The 15,919-nt window shown below is 47.0% G+C and overlaps 1 protein-coding gene across 4 annotated transcripts in view; it reads left to right on the top strand.

Annotated features, from left to right (window-relative positions):
• Positions 1 to 15,919, top strand: part of LOC144603536 (rho GTPase-activating protein 8-like) — a 40,642-nt gene that overhangs the window by 14,545 nt on the left and 10,178 nt on the right. For 3 of the 4 annotated variants that reach the window (XM_078416887.1, XM_078416888.1, XM_078416886.1), the window contains exons 6-10: positions 1,160 to 1,246; positions 3,086 to 3,184; positions 11,057 to 11,167; positions 12,508 to 12,581; positions 13,914 to 13,991. In XM_078416887.1, the coding sequence (XP_078273013.1) occupies positions 1,160 to 1,246; positions 3,086 to 3,184; positions 11,057 to 11,167; positions 12,508 to 12,581; positions 13,914 to 13,991 (449 nt within the window). The remainder of the gene's footprint in view (positions 1 to 1,159; positions 1,247 to 3,085; positions 3,185 to 11,056; positions 11,168 to 12,507; positions 12,582 to 13,913; positions 13,992 to 15,919) is intronic. The other variant, XM_078416889.1, reaches the window with a different exon arrangement.

Genomic DNA, 15,919 nt, shown 5'->3' with positions numbered 1-15,919 from the left:
TATTTGAAAATATCTACATTGCTGAGTGTAGCGTGCCTGGCCTGAAGGTGAGATGTTTTTATTGAGCACCATTAGAAAAATGGGAGAGCAAAGAGAGAGGCAAGGATGGGAGTGAACTGGAGAATTAAAGTCTGAAGAAGGGTCTCAACCCGAAACGTCACCCATTCCTTCCCTCCAGAGATGCTGCCTGTCCCGCTGAGTTACTCCAGCATTTTTTGTCTACCTTAGAGAATTAAAGTGATGGAATAGCAGGGACTTGGGGTCATGAACAAGTAAGGATGTATCTCAAAGTGTAGTCACAAGAAACTGCAGATGCTGGATTACATAAAAGGGCACAAAGTGCTGGAGTAACTCAGTGGGTCAGGCAGCATCTGTGGAGAACGGGGATGGGTGACGTTTTGGGTCGGGACCCTTATTCAGACTGGGGTTCCGACTCGAAACCTAACCTATCAATGTTCGCCAGGGATGCTGCCTGACCCTCTGAATTACTCATGGAACACGGAACAGTACAGCACATGAACGGCCCATCAGCCCACAATGTGTGTCACGGTGGCGCAGCGGTAGAGTTGCTGCCTCACAGCGCCAGAGACCCGGGTTCGATCCTGTCTATTGGTGCTGTCTGTACGGAGTTTGTACGTTCTCTCCGTTACCTGCGCGGGGTTTCTCTGGAATGTCTGGTTTTCTCCCACACTCCAAAGACATACAGGCTTGCAGGTTAATTGGTTGGTATAATTGTAAATTGTCCTTAGTGTGTGTAGGATAGCGTAAGTGTGCAGGGATCGCTGGTCGGTGCAGACTCGGTGGGCTGAAGGGCCTGTTGCCACGCTGTATCTCTGTACTAAACTAATGCCTCTGCTGTGCACGATGACCTATCTGAACTGATCTCATTGCCTGCACGTGATCCATATTCCTCTATTGCCTGCAGTTCCATATTTCCAGCGCTTGGTGTCTTTTCCTGTATCTCAAAGTGGTCCCTCCGTCTGTATTTGGGTCACTGTTGTTAGGATTCCATGAATCCAGCACACCACGTTGGAAGAAGTCCAAGCAAATCGCTGCATCTCCTGGAAAGAGAGCTTTACAAGAAGCACTTTGTGAGGGTGGTTACAGTCACCAGGGATTTTCAACAGCATTGCTCCAAAAATGGTTTTCTTTCTTCTAGATACAAGAAAAACCTCAAAGCTCTCTACGTCGTACATCCAACAAACTTTATCCGAGTTCTCTGGAATATTTTTAAGCCGCTTATAAGGTATGTTCTGTGAAATGGCTTGTAGTTACACTGGTCACTGGTCACTGGTCAGTGGTCAATGGCTTGTAGTTACACTGGTCACTGGTCAGTGGTCAATGGCTTGTAGTTACACTGGTCAGTGGTCAATGGCTTGTAGTTACACTGATCACGGTTCTTAGAGCAAAATGAAGCTTAAAGCAGAGGGATGGGGACTCGAGGAACTGCAAATACTGGTTTACAACAACAAAAACGAAACAGTGGGATAGTTTGGGTTAGAAATCTAAACCACTACTACCAACCAGTTTGAGCCCCTTCCTGTCCAAGGATGTAGGCACGTGTCCACTGGCCTTAGACTATTGAAGCAAATTGACCCTTTTCTCATTGCTGCTGTGAATGCTGTCTTGTGATTCTCTCATTTTTGTGATGGGATTAGATGGCCATTCAGGTAGGAGTAATGAATGGAAGATGTTAAGTAATAAAAGGGAATGCTGGTTGATACCAAAGATAGACACAAAATGCTGGAGTATCTCAGCGGGTCATGCAGCATTCTGGAGAAAAGGAATGGGTGACGTTTCGAGTCGGGGCCTTTCTTCAGATTGCAATCCTCTTTCTCCAGCGATACTGCCTGACCCGCTGAGTTACTCCAGCATTTTGCATCTATCTTTGGTAGCAATCTGAAGAAGAGTCCCCGACCAAAAACATCACCCATCCTTTCTCTCTAGAGATGCCGTCTGACCCGCTAAGTTACTCCAGCACTTTGTGTCTGTCTGTGGTATAAACCAGCATCTGCAGTTCATTGTTTCAACATTTTGGGAGAAAATGGGTAGGTGACGTTTTGGGTCGGGAGATTTTAAGTAGCTGCATCGTTTGTACTGGTTTGGGTTTTGTCGTAAATTAGAATTAATACGAGTTCTTTTGGTAGTAGAAGAAATATCACAAGCAGATTTGATTTGCTCAAAACGATCAATAACATTGGTATCTCACAACTTTAGATAGTTCCTCTGTCCCTCTCTTCCCCTCCCCCTTCCCAGATCTCCCACTATCTTCCTGTCTCCACCTATATCCTTCCTTTGTCCCGCCCCCCCCTGACATCAGTCTGAAGAAGGGTCTCGACCCAAAACGTCACCCATTCCTTCTCTCCTGAGATGCTGTCTGACCTGCTGAGTTACTCCAGCATTTTGTGAATAAATAACATCGGTATGGACAGTTCACAGAAAATGTATTTTATTTCAGTCATACATTTGGAAAGGAAGTGACTTATGTAAACTGCTTAAAGTGAACGAAGAGAAGATCTGAGATGCTGGAGTAACTCAGCGGGACAGGCAGCTGGAGAGAAGAAACGGGTGACGGTTCAGGTCAAGACCCTTCCTCAGACGAAGAGAGCATCCGAACCACTCATTGCCTCAGAAAAAGCGTCAAAGTGCTGGAGTATCTCAGCAGGTCAGGCAGCATCTCTGGAGAACGTGGAAAGATGTCGGGTCGAGACCCTTCTTTGGACCTGGTATCTCACCGATCCATGTTCTCCAGAAATGCTGCCTGACCTGCTGGGATACTTATGGGTCTAGTGTCACAACTAATTCAGAAGTGTGTTTGCCACTTGCATTGGCTCTTGTGTATTACCTGGGGGAAGGCGAGACCTTCCCTCAAACGCCTCTTTCCCAGAGCTGATTATTGGTACGAGTATGTTGTATTGAGTTAGAACGACAACAAACAGAGACAGCAGAAGCAGAAGCAGCTTCATAACTTCGGCTGCCTCAAACGCAAGAAGAAGAAGAAGTTAGAATGTGTATATTTTGAAGTCATTTGCAACCTTGCCAAAAGTTTTTTTGAAATCTTATCCATTCTTGAATTTGCTTTCAGTCATAAATTTGGAAAGAAAGTCACTTATGTGAATTGCTTAAGCGAACTAAGAGAACATCTCAACTATGATCAACTCATTATTGCCCCAGAAGTTATCAGGTATGCTTTGAATTTTTTTAAATTTTTTTTTGCTCTATTTTTCTTCTATAGAGTTTACAGATACAGTGCGGAAGCAGGCCCTTCGGCCCACTGAGTCTGCACCATCCAGCGATCCCCGCACATTAACACAACCCTACACATACTAGGGACAATTTACACTTGTACCTAGTATACAAACCCAAGCCAATTAATCTACAAACCTGTACGTCTTTAAAGTGTGGGTGGAAACAGAAGATTTCGGAGCAAAACCCATGAAGGTCACAGAGAGAACGTACAAACTCTGTACAGACAGTGCCCATAGTCGGGATCGAAACCCCATCTCTGGCGCTGTAAGGCAGCAACTCTACCACCCTATTGTTTACAGGTGTCTTTTGGTTTCTCCTCTTGTAGAGCCATAGGGTTACCCAATGTAGAAACAGGCCCTTCGGCCCAACTTGCTCACACCAACCAACATGTCCTAACTACACTAGTCCCACCTGCCTGTGTTTGACTCTTCTCTTGTATATCTTACAAGGTATAAGAGTGAGCTTTTTGCCATGGTTGTTGTGTGTAAGGCAATCACTAGCATTCTTTTGAAGGAAGGGTTTAATAATAGACTTCTTCACACAGCATCATTTGATCAGTGTAACTGAAGCTATTTATTCACAAAATGCTGGAGTAACTCAGCAGGTCAGGCAGCATCTCAGGAGAGAAGGAATGGGCGACGTTTCGGGTCGAGACCCTTCTTCAGACTGATGTCAGGGGGGCGGGACAAAGAAAGGATATAGGTGGAGACAGGAAGACAGTGGGAGATCTGGGAAGGAGGAGGGGAAGAGAGGGACAGAGGAACTATCTAAAGTTGGCGAAGTCAATGTCCATACCACTGGGCTGCAAGCTGCCCAGGCAAAATATGAGGTGCTGTTCCTCCAATTTCCGGTGGGACTCACTGTGGCACTGGAGGAGGCCCATGACAGAAAGGTCAGACTGGGAATGGGAGGGGGAGTTAAAGTGCTCAGCCACCGGGAGATCAGATTGGTTAATGCGGACCAAGCGCAGGTGTTGAGCGAAGCGATCGCCGAGCCTGCGTTTGGTTTCGCCGATGTAAATAAGTTGACATCTGGAGCAGCGGATGCAATAGATGAGGTTGGAGGAGGTGCAGGTGAACCTCTGTCTCACCTGGAAGGACTGTTTGGGTCCTTGGATGGAGTTGGGGGGAGAGGTAAAGGGACAGGTGTTGCATCTCGTGCGGTTGCAGGGGAAAGTACCCGGGGATGGGGTGGTTTGGGTAGGAAGGGACGAGTGGACCAGGGAGTGGTTTGGGTACAGAGATGGTGAAGGCTCAACGACCAAGCCTTTTGAAGTTAGGCAGCCACCTTCAGAGCGGTGAGATTCCCAATCTTTGGAGATTCCCCGAGCCACTGGCTCAGTGGCACGCAAACTTGTCACACCGTGAAATGCAAAAATAGCAACAACGCTCCAGCAATGATCTTCTCTGCAGTTAGTTATAGGGAGATACAGCAAGGAAACGGGGCAGCACGGTGTTGAAACTGGTGGAGCTGCTGCCTCACAGCCCAGCGCAGGAGACCCGGGTTCAATCCTTCCCACAGGTGCTGTCTGTGTGGAGTTTGCACGTTCTCCCTGTGACCATATGGCTTTCCTCTGGGTGTTCCACATTCCTCCCACATCCGGGTTTATAGTTTAATTGACCTAGTGTGCAGGGAGCAGATGAGGAATTGGGATAACACACAACTAGTGTGAGTGTGTGATTTGTGGTCAGCGTGGACTCGGTTGGCCAAAGGGCCTGTTTCTATGATGTATGTCTGAACTAAACAGGCCCCTTGACCCACCAAAACCATGCCAAACATCAACCACCCATTTAGATGAATCCCATTCTCCCCACGTTCCTCTGTTCACCTACACACCATGGCAATTTACCACAGCCCATTAAGAAACAGCTGGACAGGTACATGGATAGGGCAGGTTTAGAGGGATATGGGCCAAACGCAGGCAGGTGGGACTAGTGTGGATGGGACATGTTGGCCGGTGTGGGCATGTTGGGCTGAATGGCCTGCTTCCACACTGTATCACTCCATAAGCTACTGGCCCGCACGTATTTGGGAAGAAACCAAATTGCCCAGGTAAATGCACACTTATCCAGGGAGCGTAAAACTCCACACAGACAGCACCCGAGGTCAGGATTGAGTCTGGGGCTGTGAGGCAGAGGCTCTACCAGCTGCTCCACCGTGCCTTCAACACCCTGCAGTGATAAACTAATCCCTGTACACATTTAATGACCACAACCATCACTGTTTCTGCAGCTCCCTGGAGGTGCTTTATACAGTTCAGGTCACTTCTTCAGAATTGCAAACTAATTCATCTGCACTTTTATTTAATTATTGTGACCTTTCCTTTGTTGTATTCCCATTCCCCTTCAGGCACACAATATTGTCCAGGTCACGACTTCAACGCCCTTGTTGTTTCCTGAAATAAATTATGATCCGGTGACTCTTATCTATGCCTCTCAAAATTGTGCACGCTTCTATCAGTCTCCCAGCTGCCTCCAGCGTTCCAGACAAAACAGAGTCTGTTCAAACTCTCCCCGGAGTTTAGTTTTAGTTTTTAGTTTAGTTTTGAGATACAGTGCGGAAACAAGCCCTTCGGCCCACCGAGTCCACGCCGACCAGCGATCCCCGCACACTAATGCTATCCTACGCTAGGAACAATTTGCAATTGTACCAAGCCAATTAACCTGCAAAACCTGTACGTCTTTGGAGGAAATTGAAGATCTCGGAGAAAACCCACGCGGTCGCGGGGAGAACGTACAAACTCTGTACAGACGGCACCCGTAGACGGGATTGATCCCGGTTCTCTGGCGCTGTAAGGCAACAACTCTACCGCTGCGCCACCATGCCACCTACTTAATAAGTCCCCATAGTTAATGCCCCCTAATCCAGGCAACATCCTGCTAAACCTCCTCGCCACCCTTTCCAATGTAGTATCCACATTCTTCCTGTAATGGGGCGAACACAGTATTCCAAATGTGCCATAACCAACGTCCTACAAAGCCACATCGTGACATCCTGACTCTTGTACTCAGTGTCCCTACCTATGAAGGCAACCGTACCATATGCCTTCTTTACCACTCTAAATACTTTACCAGGCGTTCAAGCAGAAATGATATAATTTCCAATGTGTGTCCATTTCCAATGACAAAGGTCGGGCACAAAGATACATGGATAGGTTAATAGAATAAGAATGAAGATAGACACATAAAGCTGGAGTAACTCAGCAGGCCAGGCAGCATCTCTGGAGAAAAGGATCGGGTGACGTTTCAGGTCGAGACCCTTCTTTAGACTGAGAGTCAGGAGGGATAGAGACAGTGCTTGGGACAAATGAATGGAAGATGTGTAAAAAGCAACGATAATCAAGGGAAACACATGAGGCTGTGGTAGCGAGTCTGGGTTAAAATACGGTCGTAGTGCCGGAGAACAGGAGCAATCATAGAGAGAGAGGGCAGCAAGAGAGAGAGTTGTTGGAGAGAGGAGGAGAACATCTTCAAAGCAGGCAGACCACGAGGGGATTTTGCAGTGGAGCAAGAGTGAGGCTGCATACAGCAAGAGGTTGTTCTCAAAGAGTGGGGATGATTAGAACACATTTCCATTGTTCCAGCAACTGAGATTAGATGCACATAAATTTTCAGGTGACAGGAGCAGAATTAGGCCATTCGGCCCATCACGTCTACTCCGCCGTTCAATCATGGCTGTTCTACCTTTCCCTCAATAACCCCATTCTCCTGCCTTCTCCCTACAACCATGGAGAATCTATCTATCTCTGCCTTAAAAATATCAATTGGCTTGGCCTCCACAGTCTTCTGTGGCAATGAATCCCACAGATTCACCACCCTCTCACTGAACATAATCTGTCTGCAACTACTGGGTGGCTGGTGGTGCAGCGGGTAGAGTTGCTACCTTACAGCACTTGCAGCGCCAGAGACCCGGGTTCCATCCTGACTACGGGTGCCGCCTGTACCGAGTTTGTAAATTCTCCCCGTGACCTGCGTGGGTTTTTGTCCGAGGTCTTTGGTTTCCTCCCCCACTCTAAAGACGTACGGGTATGTGGATTAATTGACTTGGTAAATGTAAAAATTGTCCCTAGTGTGTGTGGGATAGTGTTAATGTGCGGGGATCGCTGGGCGGCACAGACTCAGTGGGCAGAAGGGCCTGTTTCTGCGCTGTATGTCTAAACTCTAAACTAAACTACACTGAAGAAGGGTCTCAACCCGAAACGTCACCTTCTCTCCAGAGATGCTGCCTGTCCCGCTGAGTTACTCCAGCATTTTGTGCCTATCTTCGGTTTAAACCAACATCTGCAGTTCCTTTCTACACTACCCATCACTAACCGTGGCTTTCTGCTAAAACTGTTTTAGGAGGTATTGCAGTTATCTCTGCTATAGGCTGCGTTTCCTTTACTCGTAAAGTACTCTGGTGAGTCAATGAACTGTTTGTTTTGGTGTACAGTTTACTGCCTGCCTCTAAATACTCATCAGAGTTGCTAATAGCCATCCTATTAAAACTATGTCAGGTGGGCTGGCTTTGCCGCTGGCGATCGTGAGTTTCATGATTCTAGCTATTCCACATTAGGCAGGAAATGGTTTTGGGTAGACTGATGGGACTGAAGGCTGATAAATCCCCAGGGCCTGATGGTCTGCATCCCAGGGTACTTAAGGAGGTGGCTCTAGAAATAGTGGAAGCATTGGAGATCATTTTTCAATGTTCTATAGATTCAGGATCAGTTCCTGTGGATTGGAGGATAGCAAATGTTATCCCACTTTTTAAGAAAGGAGGGAGAGAGAAAACGGGAAATTATAGACCAGTTAGTCTGACATCAGTGGTGGGGAAGATGCTGGAGTCAATTATAAAAGACGAAATTGCTGAGCATTTGGATAGCAGTAACAGGATCATTCCGAGTCAGCATGGATTTACGAAGGGGAAATCATGCTTGACAAACCTACTGGAATTTTTTGAGGATGTAACTAGGAAAATTGACAGGGGAGAGTCAGTGGATGTGGTGTACCTCGACTTTCAGAAAGCCTTCGACAAGGTCCCACATAGGAGATTAGTGGGCAAAATTAGGGCACATGGTATTGGGGGTAGGGTACTGACATGGATAGAAAATTGGTTGACAGACAGAAAGCAAAGAGTGGGGATAAATGGGTCCCTTTCGGAATGGCAGGCAGTGACCAGTGGGGTACCGCAAGGTTCGGTGCTGGGACCCCAGCTATTTACGATATACATTAATGACTTAGACGAAGGGATTAAAAGTACCATTAGCAAATTTGCAGATGATACTAAGCTGGGGGGTAGTGTGCATTGTGAGGAAGATGCAATAAGGCTGCAGGGTGACTTGGACAGGTTGTGTGAGTGGGCGGATACATGGCAGATGCAGTTTAATGTGGATAAGTGTGAGGTTATTCACTTTGGAAGTAAGAATAGAAAGGCAGATTATTATCTGAATGGTGTCAAGTTAGGAGGAGGGGGAGTTCAACGAGATCTGGGTGTCCTAGTGCATCAGTCAATGAAAGGAAGCATGCAGGTACAGCAGGCAGTGAAGAAAGCCAATGGAATGTTGGCCTTCATAACAAGAGGAGTTGAGTATAGGAGCAAAGAGGTCCTTCTACAGTTGTACGGGGCCCTGGTGAGACCGCACCTGGAGTCTGTGTGCAGTTTTGGTCTCCAAATTTGAGGAAGGATATTCTTGCTATGGAGGGCGTGCAGCGTAGGTTCACTAGGTTAATTCCCGGAATGGCGGGACTGTCGTATGTTGAAAGGCTGGAGCGATTGGGCTTGTATACACTGGAATTTAGAAGGATGAGGGGGGATCTTATTGAAACATATAAGATAATTAGGGGATTGGACACATTAGAGGCAGGAAACATGTTCCCAATGTTGGGGGAGTCCAGAACAAGGGGCCGCAGTTTAAGAATAAGGGGTAGGCCATTTAGAACGGAGATGAGGAAGAACTTTTTCAGTCAGAGAGTGGTGAAGGTGTGGAATTCTCTGCCTCAGAAGGCAGTGGAGGCCAGTTCGTTGGATGCTTTCAAGAGAGAGCTGGATAGAGCTCTTAAGGATAGCGGAGTGAGGGGGTATGGGGAGAAGGCAGGAACGGGGTACTGATTGAGAGTGATCAGCCATGATCGCATTGAATGGGGGTGCTGGCTCGAAGGGCTGAATGGCCTACTCCTGCACCTATTGTCTATTTTAAACAAAAGCAAAATGAAAATGCATGCTGGAGAATGAGCCCCTGTCATATCGTGGCCTTTTGTCTTTCAGCGCTCTCTCCCCACTGCTGTGCAATGGGAGAATAATTGGCTGCATTTAGTGTGGCCACTGTGTTTTGCGTTACCTCCCCAGGCTACTTCGCTCCTCACGGCCTGCCTGCTATTTCTGTATATTGCATCACCCAGCACTTCACACAACGCTACGCCTTCTGATTCACTTTCTAAGAATTGCAAACAAAATTGGTCTTAAATTCGACACGTGATACATTCGGCAGGCTTGCTACGACATTGTGATTTTCTTTTCTTTTCTCTTAAAATCTCACTGCTGACTTTATTTGAATACAGTCTATGATTGAGTGGATGTGGAGAGGATGTTTCCACTGGTGGGAGAGTCCAGGACCAGAAGTCGTAGCCTCAGAGTTAAAACACGTTCCTTTAGGAAGGATTTGAGGAGAAATTCTTTAGTCAGAGGGTGGTGAATCTGTGGAATTCATTGCCACAGAAGGCCAAATCAGTGGATTTATTCACAAAATGCTGGAGTAACTCAGCAGGTCAGGCAGCATCTCGGGAGAGAAGGAATGGGTGACGTTTCGGGTCGAGACCCTTCTTCAGTGGATATATTTAAGGCAGAGATAAATAGATTTTTGATTAGTACGGGTGTCAGGGGTTATGGGGAGAAGGCAGGAGAATGGGGTCAGGAGGGAGAGAGAGAGATCAGCCATGATTGAATGACAGAGTAGACTTGATAGGCCGAATGGCCTATTTCTGCTCCTATCCCTTATGATGGGCGTTGCTGTCATTTTGATGAAGGTTTCAGTGTAGCAGATCGGCGCTCTGTAGTGTTCTGTCCCTGTGGAAGGCCATTGGGCTGCAGGGCAATGCTGTTTGTTGAGGGCATGCATGTTCCCACTGGCTACCACATAGAGGTCGCACAGTGTAAAACAGTTTGGTATCGAGCCCGCTGCTAAATACAGAACAGAGAGGGAGAGAGAACGGGCAACCTGTTTCACACTGCCTTTAACTGCATGGCAGAGTTGCTGCCTCACAGCGCCAGGGACCCAGGTTCGTTCCTGACTACGGGCGCTGTCTGTACGGAGTTTGTACGTTCTCCCGATTTATTCACAAAATGCTGGAGTAACTCAGCAGGTCAGGCAGCATCTCGGGAAAGAAGGAATGGGTGACGTTTCGGGTCGAGACCCTTCTTCAGACTGAGTCTGAAGAAGGGTCTCGACCCGAAACGTCACCCATTCCTTCTCTCCCGAGATGCTGCCTGACCTGCTGAGTTACTCCAGCAATTTGTGAATAAATCGATTTGTACCAGCATCTGCAGTTATTTTCTTATTGTACGTTCTCTCCATGTCTTGTGTGGGGTTTTCTCCGAGATCTTCAGTTTCCTCCCACACTCCGAAGACGTGCAGGTTTGTAGGTTAATTGGCTTGGTGTAAATGTAAATTGTCCCTGGTGTGTGTATGTGGGTGTAGGATAGCGTTAGTGTGCAGGGATCGCTGGTCGGCACGGACTCGGTGGCCGAAGGGCCTGTTTCCACGCTGTATCTCTGAACTAAACAAAACTACACGTGCTTGAAGTGATAATCAGGTCCTGCCTCTCTCTGTCAGGTACGATGAGAAACTACGAGTTTCTCAAAAGGGAGGAATACCCCAAGCAACGAAGTCTCCCCCGCCCCGACCACCCCTCCCACAGCAGCAGTTTGGTGTCAGTCTGCAGTAGTGAGTATTTGCATGTTTCATCTGAGATTTATTATAATTATGTTTTTCAATCTCATATTTAAATTGAATTGTTAATCTAAACAATAAGTGGCTTGGATAAATTTCTGAGTTGATTTTTAAAAAAACCTCTAGTAGTGAATTTCAGGTCAATCCCAGTAATTGTCTCGGTGGCGCAGCGGTAGAGTTGCTGCCTTACAGCGCCAGAGACCCGGATTCGATCCTGACAGGATAGAAACATAGAAAGTAGGTGCAGGAGGAGGCCATTCGGCCCTTCGAGCCTGCACCACCATTCAATATGATCATGGCTGATCATCCAACTCAGTATCCTGTACCTGCCTTCTCTCCATACCCCCTGATCCCTTTAGCCACAAGGGCCACATCTAACTCCCTCTTAAATATAGCCAATGAACTGGCCTCAACTACCTTCTGTGGCAGAGAATTCCACAGATTCACCACTCTCTGTGTGAAAAAAAACTTTCTCATCTCGGTCCTAAAAGACTTCCCCCTTATCCTTAAACTGTGACCCCTTGTTCTGGACTTCCCCAACATCGGGAACAATCTTCCTGCATCTAGCCTGGGATCAAAGGCAGGAGAATGGGATTAGGAGGGAGAAATGGATCAGCCATGATTGAATGGCGGAGTAGACTTGTTGATCCGAATGGCCTAATTCTGCTCCTATCACTCATGACTGTGGGTGCTGTCTGTATGGAGTTCGCCCGTTCCCCCGTGACCTCGTGCGTTGCTTTTGCCTTCTCCGGTATGCTCCCACTTCCCAAAGAAGTGCGGGTCGATAGTTTAATTGGTCTCTGCAAAAATGCCCCTGGTGTGCAGGGAGTGGGTGAGAAAGTGGGATAGCATAGAACTATTGCGAACGGGTGTTCGATGGTCGGCCTGGACCCGATGGGCTGAAGGGCCTGTTTCCACGCTGTATCCTGCAATTAAAATAATAGCGGGGGAGTGGGGAGAAGGGGAGAGATGGCGCTGGGGGCCTCTCTGATTGCACGAAAAATCCTCTTTCACAAAGTGATTGATGCAAAGGAATTAAAATACAATTCTCCTCTCGAAGCACCCCCATCTCATTCTCTTATTGTTAACCCAATTTTTTAAAACTGCCTTCATCCTTGACCAGGATTTTGTTCATCAAGTTCCACATTGTTGGCACAATCTCTGAAGTATTTGAAAATACTCTTGCAAAATACCTTGGGAATATTTTACAAAAATGAATGTAAATTAATTATTATGGTGTGGCTTTTTACTTAACGTTTTCATAGAATTGACATGTGTGCAGCCAAGCTACTATTTTACCACAATCTATTCCTTTTTCTTTAAAAACCCACCAGCCTCCGAGACAAAGAGAATGGAGAAACTATTCCTCTCGTAATGAGACAGACAGTGCAGTTCCTGAAACAAAATGGTATGTCGTACTTCTCATCCTGTGTGAATTCCCGGAATGGCGGGACTGTCGTATGTTGAAAGACTGGAGCGGCTAGGCTTGTATACACTTGAATTTAGAAGGATGAGAGGGGATCTTATCAAAACATATAAGATTATTAAGGGGTTGGACACGTTAGAGGCAGGAAACATGTTCCCAATGTTGGGGGAGTCCAGAACCAGGGGCCACAGTTTAAGAATAAGGGGTAGGCCATTTAGAACAGAGATGAGGAAAAACTTTTTCAGTCAGAGAGTTGTAAATCTGTGGAATTCTCTGCCTCAGAAGGCAGTGGAGGCCAATTCTCTGAATGCATTCAAGAGAGAGCTAGATAGAACTCTTAAGGATAGCGGAGTCAGGGGGTATGGGGAGAAGGCAGGAACGGGGTACTGATTGAGAATGATCAGCCATGATCACAATGAATGGTGGTGCTGGCTCGAAGGGCCAAATGGCCTCCTCCTGCACCTATTGTCTATTGTCTAAGAATGTTGGCTTTTAATATGATTTACTCTGTGGAGAATTACAATCTCTCCCATTCAGTTGTCAATATGGATAAAACCTACCTGGCGATTTTCTAATTCTGAACAATAGTTTTCCAGCTAAAGTCACAAAGTTCTGGAGTAACTCCGAGGGTCAGGCAGCATCGCTGGAGGTCACGGATAGATAACGTTTCAGATCAGGACTCTCCTCCATCATGAGAGGAATGGATCGGGTAGATGCAGAGTCTCTTGCCCAGAGTAGGGGAATCGAGGGCCAGAGGACATAGTTTCAAGGTGAAGGAGAAAAGATTTAATAGGAATCTGAGGGGGTAGCTTTTTCACACGGAGGGCGGTTGGTGTATGGAACAATCTGCCTGAGGAGGTAGTTGAGGATGGGGCTATCCCATCGTTTACAAAACTGTTGGACAGGTACATGGATAGGATAGGTTTGGAGGGTTATGGACCAAGCGCAGGCGAGTGGGACTAGGGTAGCTGGGACATTGTTGGCCGGTGTGGGCGCGTTGGGCCGAAGGGCCTGTTTCCACACTGTATCAATCTATGACTCTATGACTCCAGTCTGAAGAAGTGTCCCACCTTGAAACGGGGGTTGAGGGGGGGGGGGGGGGGGGGAATGGTACAGTTTGATAGCCACAGGGGAAAAGGATCTCCTGGGCGTTCTGTGCTGCATCTTGGTGGAACCAGTCTGTTGCTGAAGGTGATCATCGGGTTGACCAGTGTGTACAGTGAAAAGCTTTTGTTGGGCTAAAGGTCCTATTTCCATGTTGTATCTCTAAGACTAAACCAGAAACAGCTTACTACACTGTTTTTTTGTGTTTAGCACTTCAAACTGAAGGAATATTCAGGAGATCGGCCAACATCCAGATCATTAAGGAGATCCAGAAGCTATATAATCTGGGTAAGTGTCCGTCTGGTCAATGTAATCACCTGACCACTCATTCATTAAGTGGTGATAGTGAAGGAAACATCAACTTGTATTCTCAACCCTGTGACCAGCTTCGTTTATTTAGGAAGGAACTGCAGATGCTGGTTTTCGCCAAAGATAGACACAAAATGCTGGAGTAACTCAGCGGGACAGGCGGCATCTCTGGAGAGAAAGAATGGGTGATGTTTCGTGCCTGAAGAAGGGTCTCGACCCGAAATGTCACCCATTCCTTCTCTCCAGAGATGCCGCCTGTCCCGCTGAGTTACTCCAGCACTTTGTGTCTCTCTTTGTTTTTATAGGTAGGGGTGACGTTTTGGGTCGAGACCATCAGTCTGAAGATGGGTCTCCATCCTAAAGGTCACCTGTTCCTTTTTCTCCAGAGATGCTGCCTGCCCCACTGAGTTACTCCAGCATTTTGTGTCTATCTTCGGTGTAAACCAGCATCTGCAGTTCCTTCTTGCAAAATGTTAGGGGTCAGACACAAACTTGATAATTTCCCAGAGTTATTGTTAAATGACAGTCTGTGAATATTTCAGTTCACATTGTATTTGAGCTGTTTCTGTTACTGAAAAGGGATGTTGTAATGGAGCCCATCTTCATTCCAGTCGGCTGCCAATATTTCTGTCCAACCTGCTCAGGTTCTCGGCCAAGGTGACTGTACGGGCTTGTGTGGTATCTCTGGGAATAAAACACACTGTGCTGGAGCAACTTAACGGGTCAGGCAGCATCTGTTGGGAGTATGGTCAGGAGACGTTTCAGGTCATTGCCCTTCTTCAGACTGATTGTAGCAGGGGAGAGAAGGTTGGAAAAGAGGTGGGGCCCTGGACAAAGCCTGGTAGATGGAGCAGACGTTCATCTTCACAAGTCAAGACAAGTCTTCCAATTCTTCCCATTCCTTCTCTCCAGAGGTGCTGTCTGTCCCGCTGAGTTACTCCAGCGTTTGTGTCTATCTTTGGTTCGAAATAGCATTTGCAGTTCCTTCCCACATGTCCATCTATTAATTAAGGGGGAAAAAAGGGGACTCGAAGCAAAAGGTGACGTTTTGGGTCGAGACCCTTCTTGGATACAGGTGAGGGGGGGGGGGGTTGATTGGTATATAGTTGGACAAAGGCCCGAGATGCGAAAGAGACAAAAGAGTGTCAGATAAGGGGAGAAGAGATAGACAAAGAAATATCAAAGTGAAAGGCTTAGATAGAGTAGATGTGGAGAGGATGTTTCCACTGGTGGGAGAGTCTAGGACTAGAGGTCACAGCCTCAGAATTAAAGGATGTTCTTTTAGAAAGGAGATGAGGAGGAATTTCTTTAGTCAGAGGGTGGTGAATCTGTGGAATTCTTTGCCACAGAAGGCTGTGGAGGCCAAGTCAGTGGATATATTTTAAGGCAGATACGGATTGATTCTTGATTAGTACGGGTGTCAGAGGTTATGGGGAGAAGGCAGGAGAATGGAGTTAGGAGGGAGAGATAGATCAGCCATGATTGAATGGCGGAGCAGACTTGATGGGCTGAATGGCCTAATTCTATTCCAATCACTTATGATCTTATATGGATAGATGGGGGGAGGGGGGAGATGGGGGGGGGGGGGGGGTTGTAACCTAAGATTGGAGAATTCAATGGGTCTCGACCCGAAACATAACCCATTCCTTCTCTCCAGAGATACTGGGTTACTCCAGCTTTTTGTGTCTATCAATGTTCATACCATTGGGTTGTGAGCTCAAATCAAATCAAATCAAATCAGACACAGGTCTGCCACCAATTTGCCGGCGACTGGTGGCACTGTAATACTCTAGGTACATACGATCAATCAAACTCGAGGACGATGGGTAGATCAAAGGTGACCGTACAGAGAGCAGGTTACAGTTGCTCAGCATTGTAGAGTCCCAGTTCTAGAGATGATGTCCAAT

Source organism: Rhinoraja longicauda, chromosome 20 (genome assembly GCF_053455715.1).
Source record: "Rhinoraja longicauda isolate Sanriku21f chromosome 20, sRhiLon1.1, whole genome shotgun sequence".
NCBI classification, from domain to species: Eukaryota; Metazoa; Chordata; class Chondrichthyes; order Rajiformes; family Arhynchobatidae; genus Rhinoraja; species Rhinoraja longicauda.
Note: the sequence above shows the minus strand (reverse complement) of the source record. Positions and strands in the feature narration are given on the sequence as shown.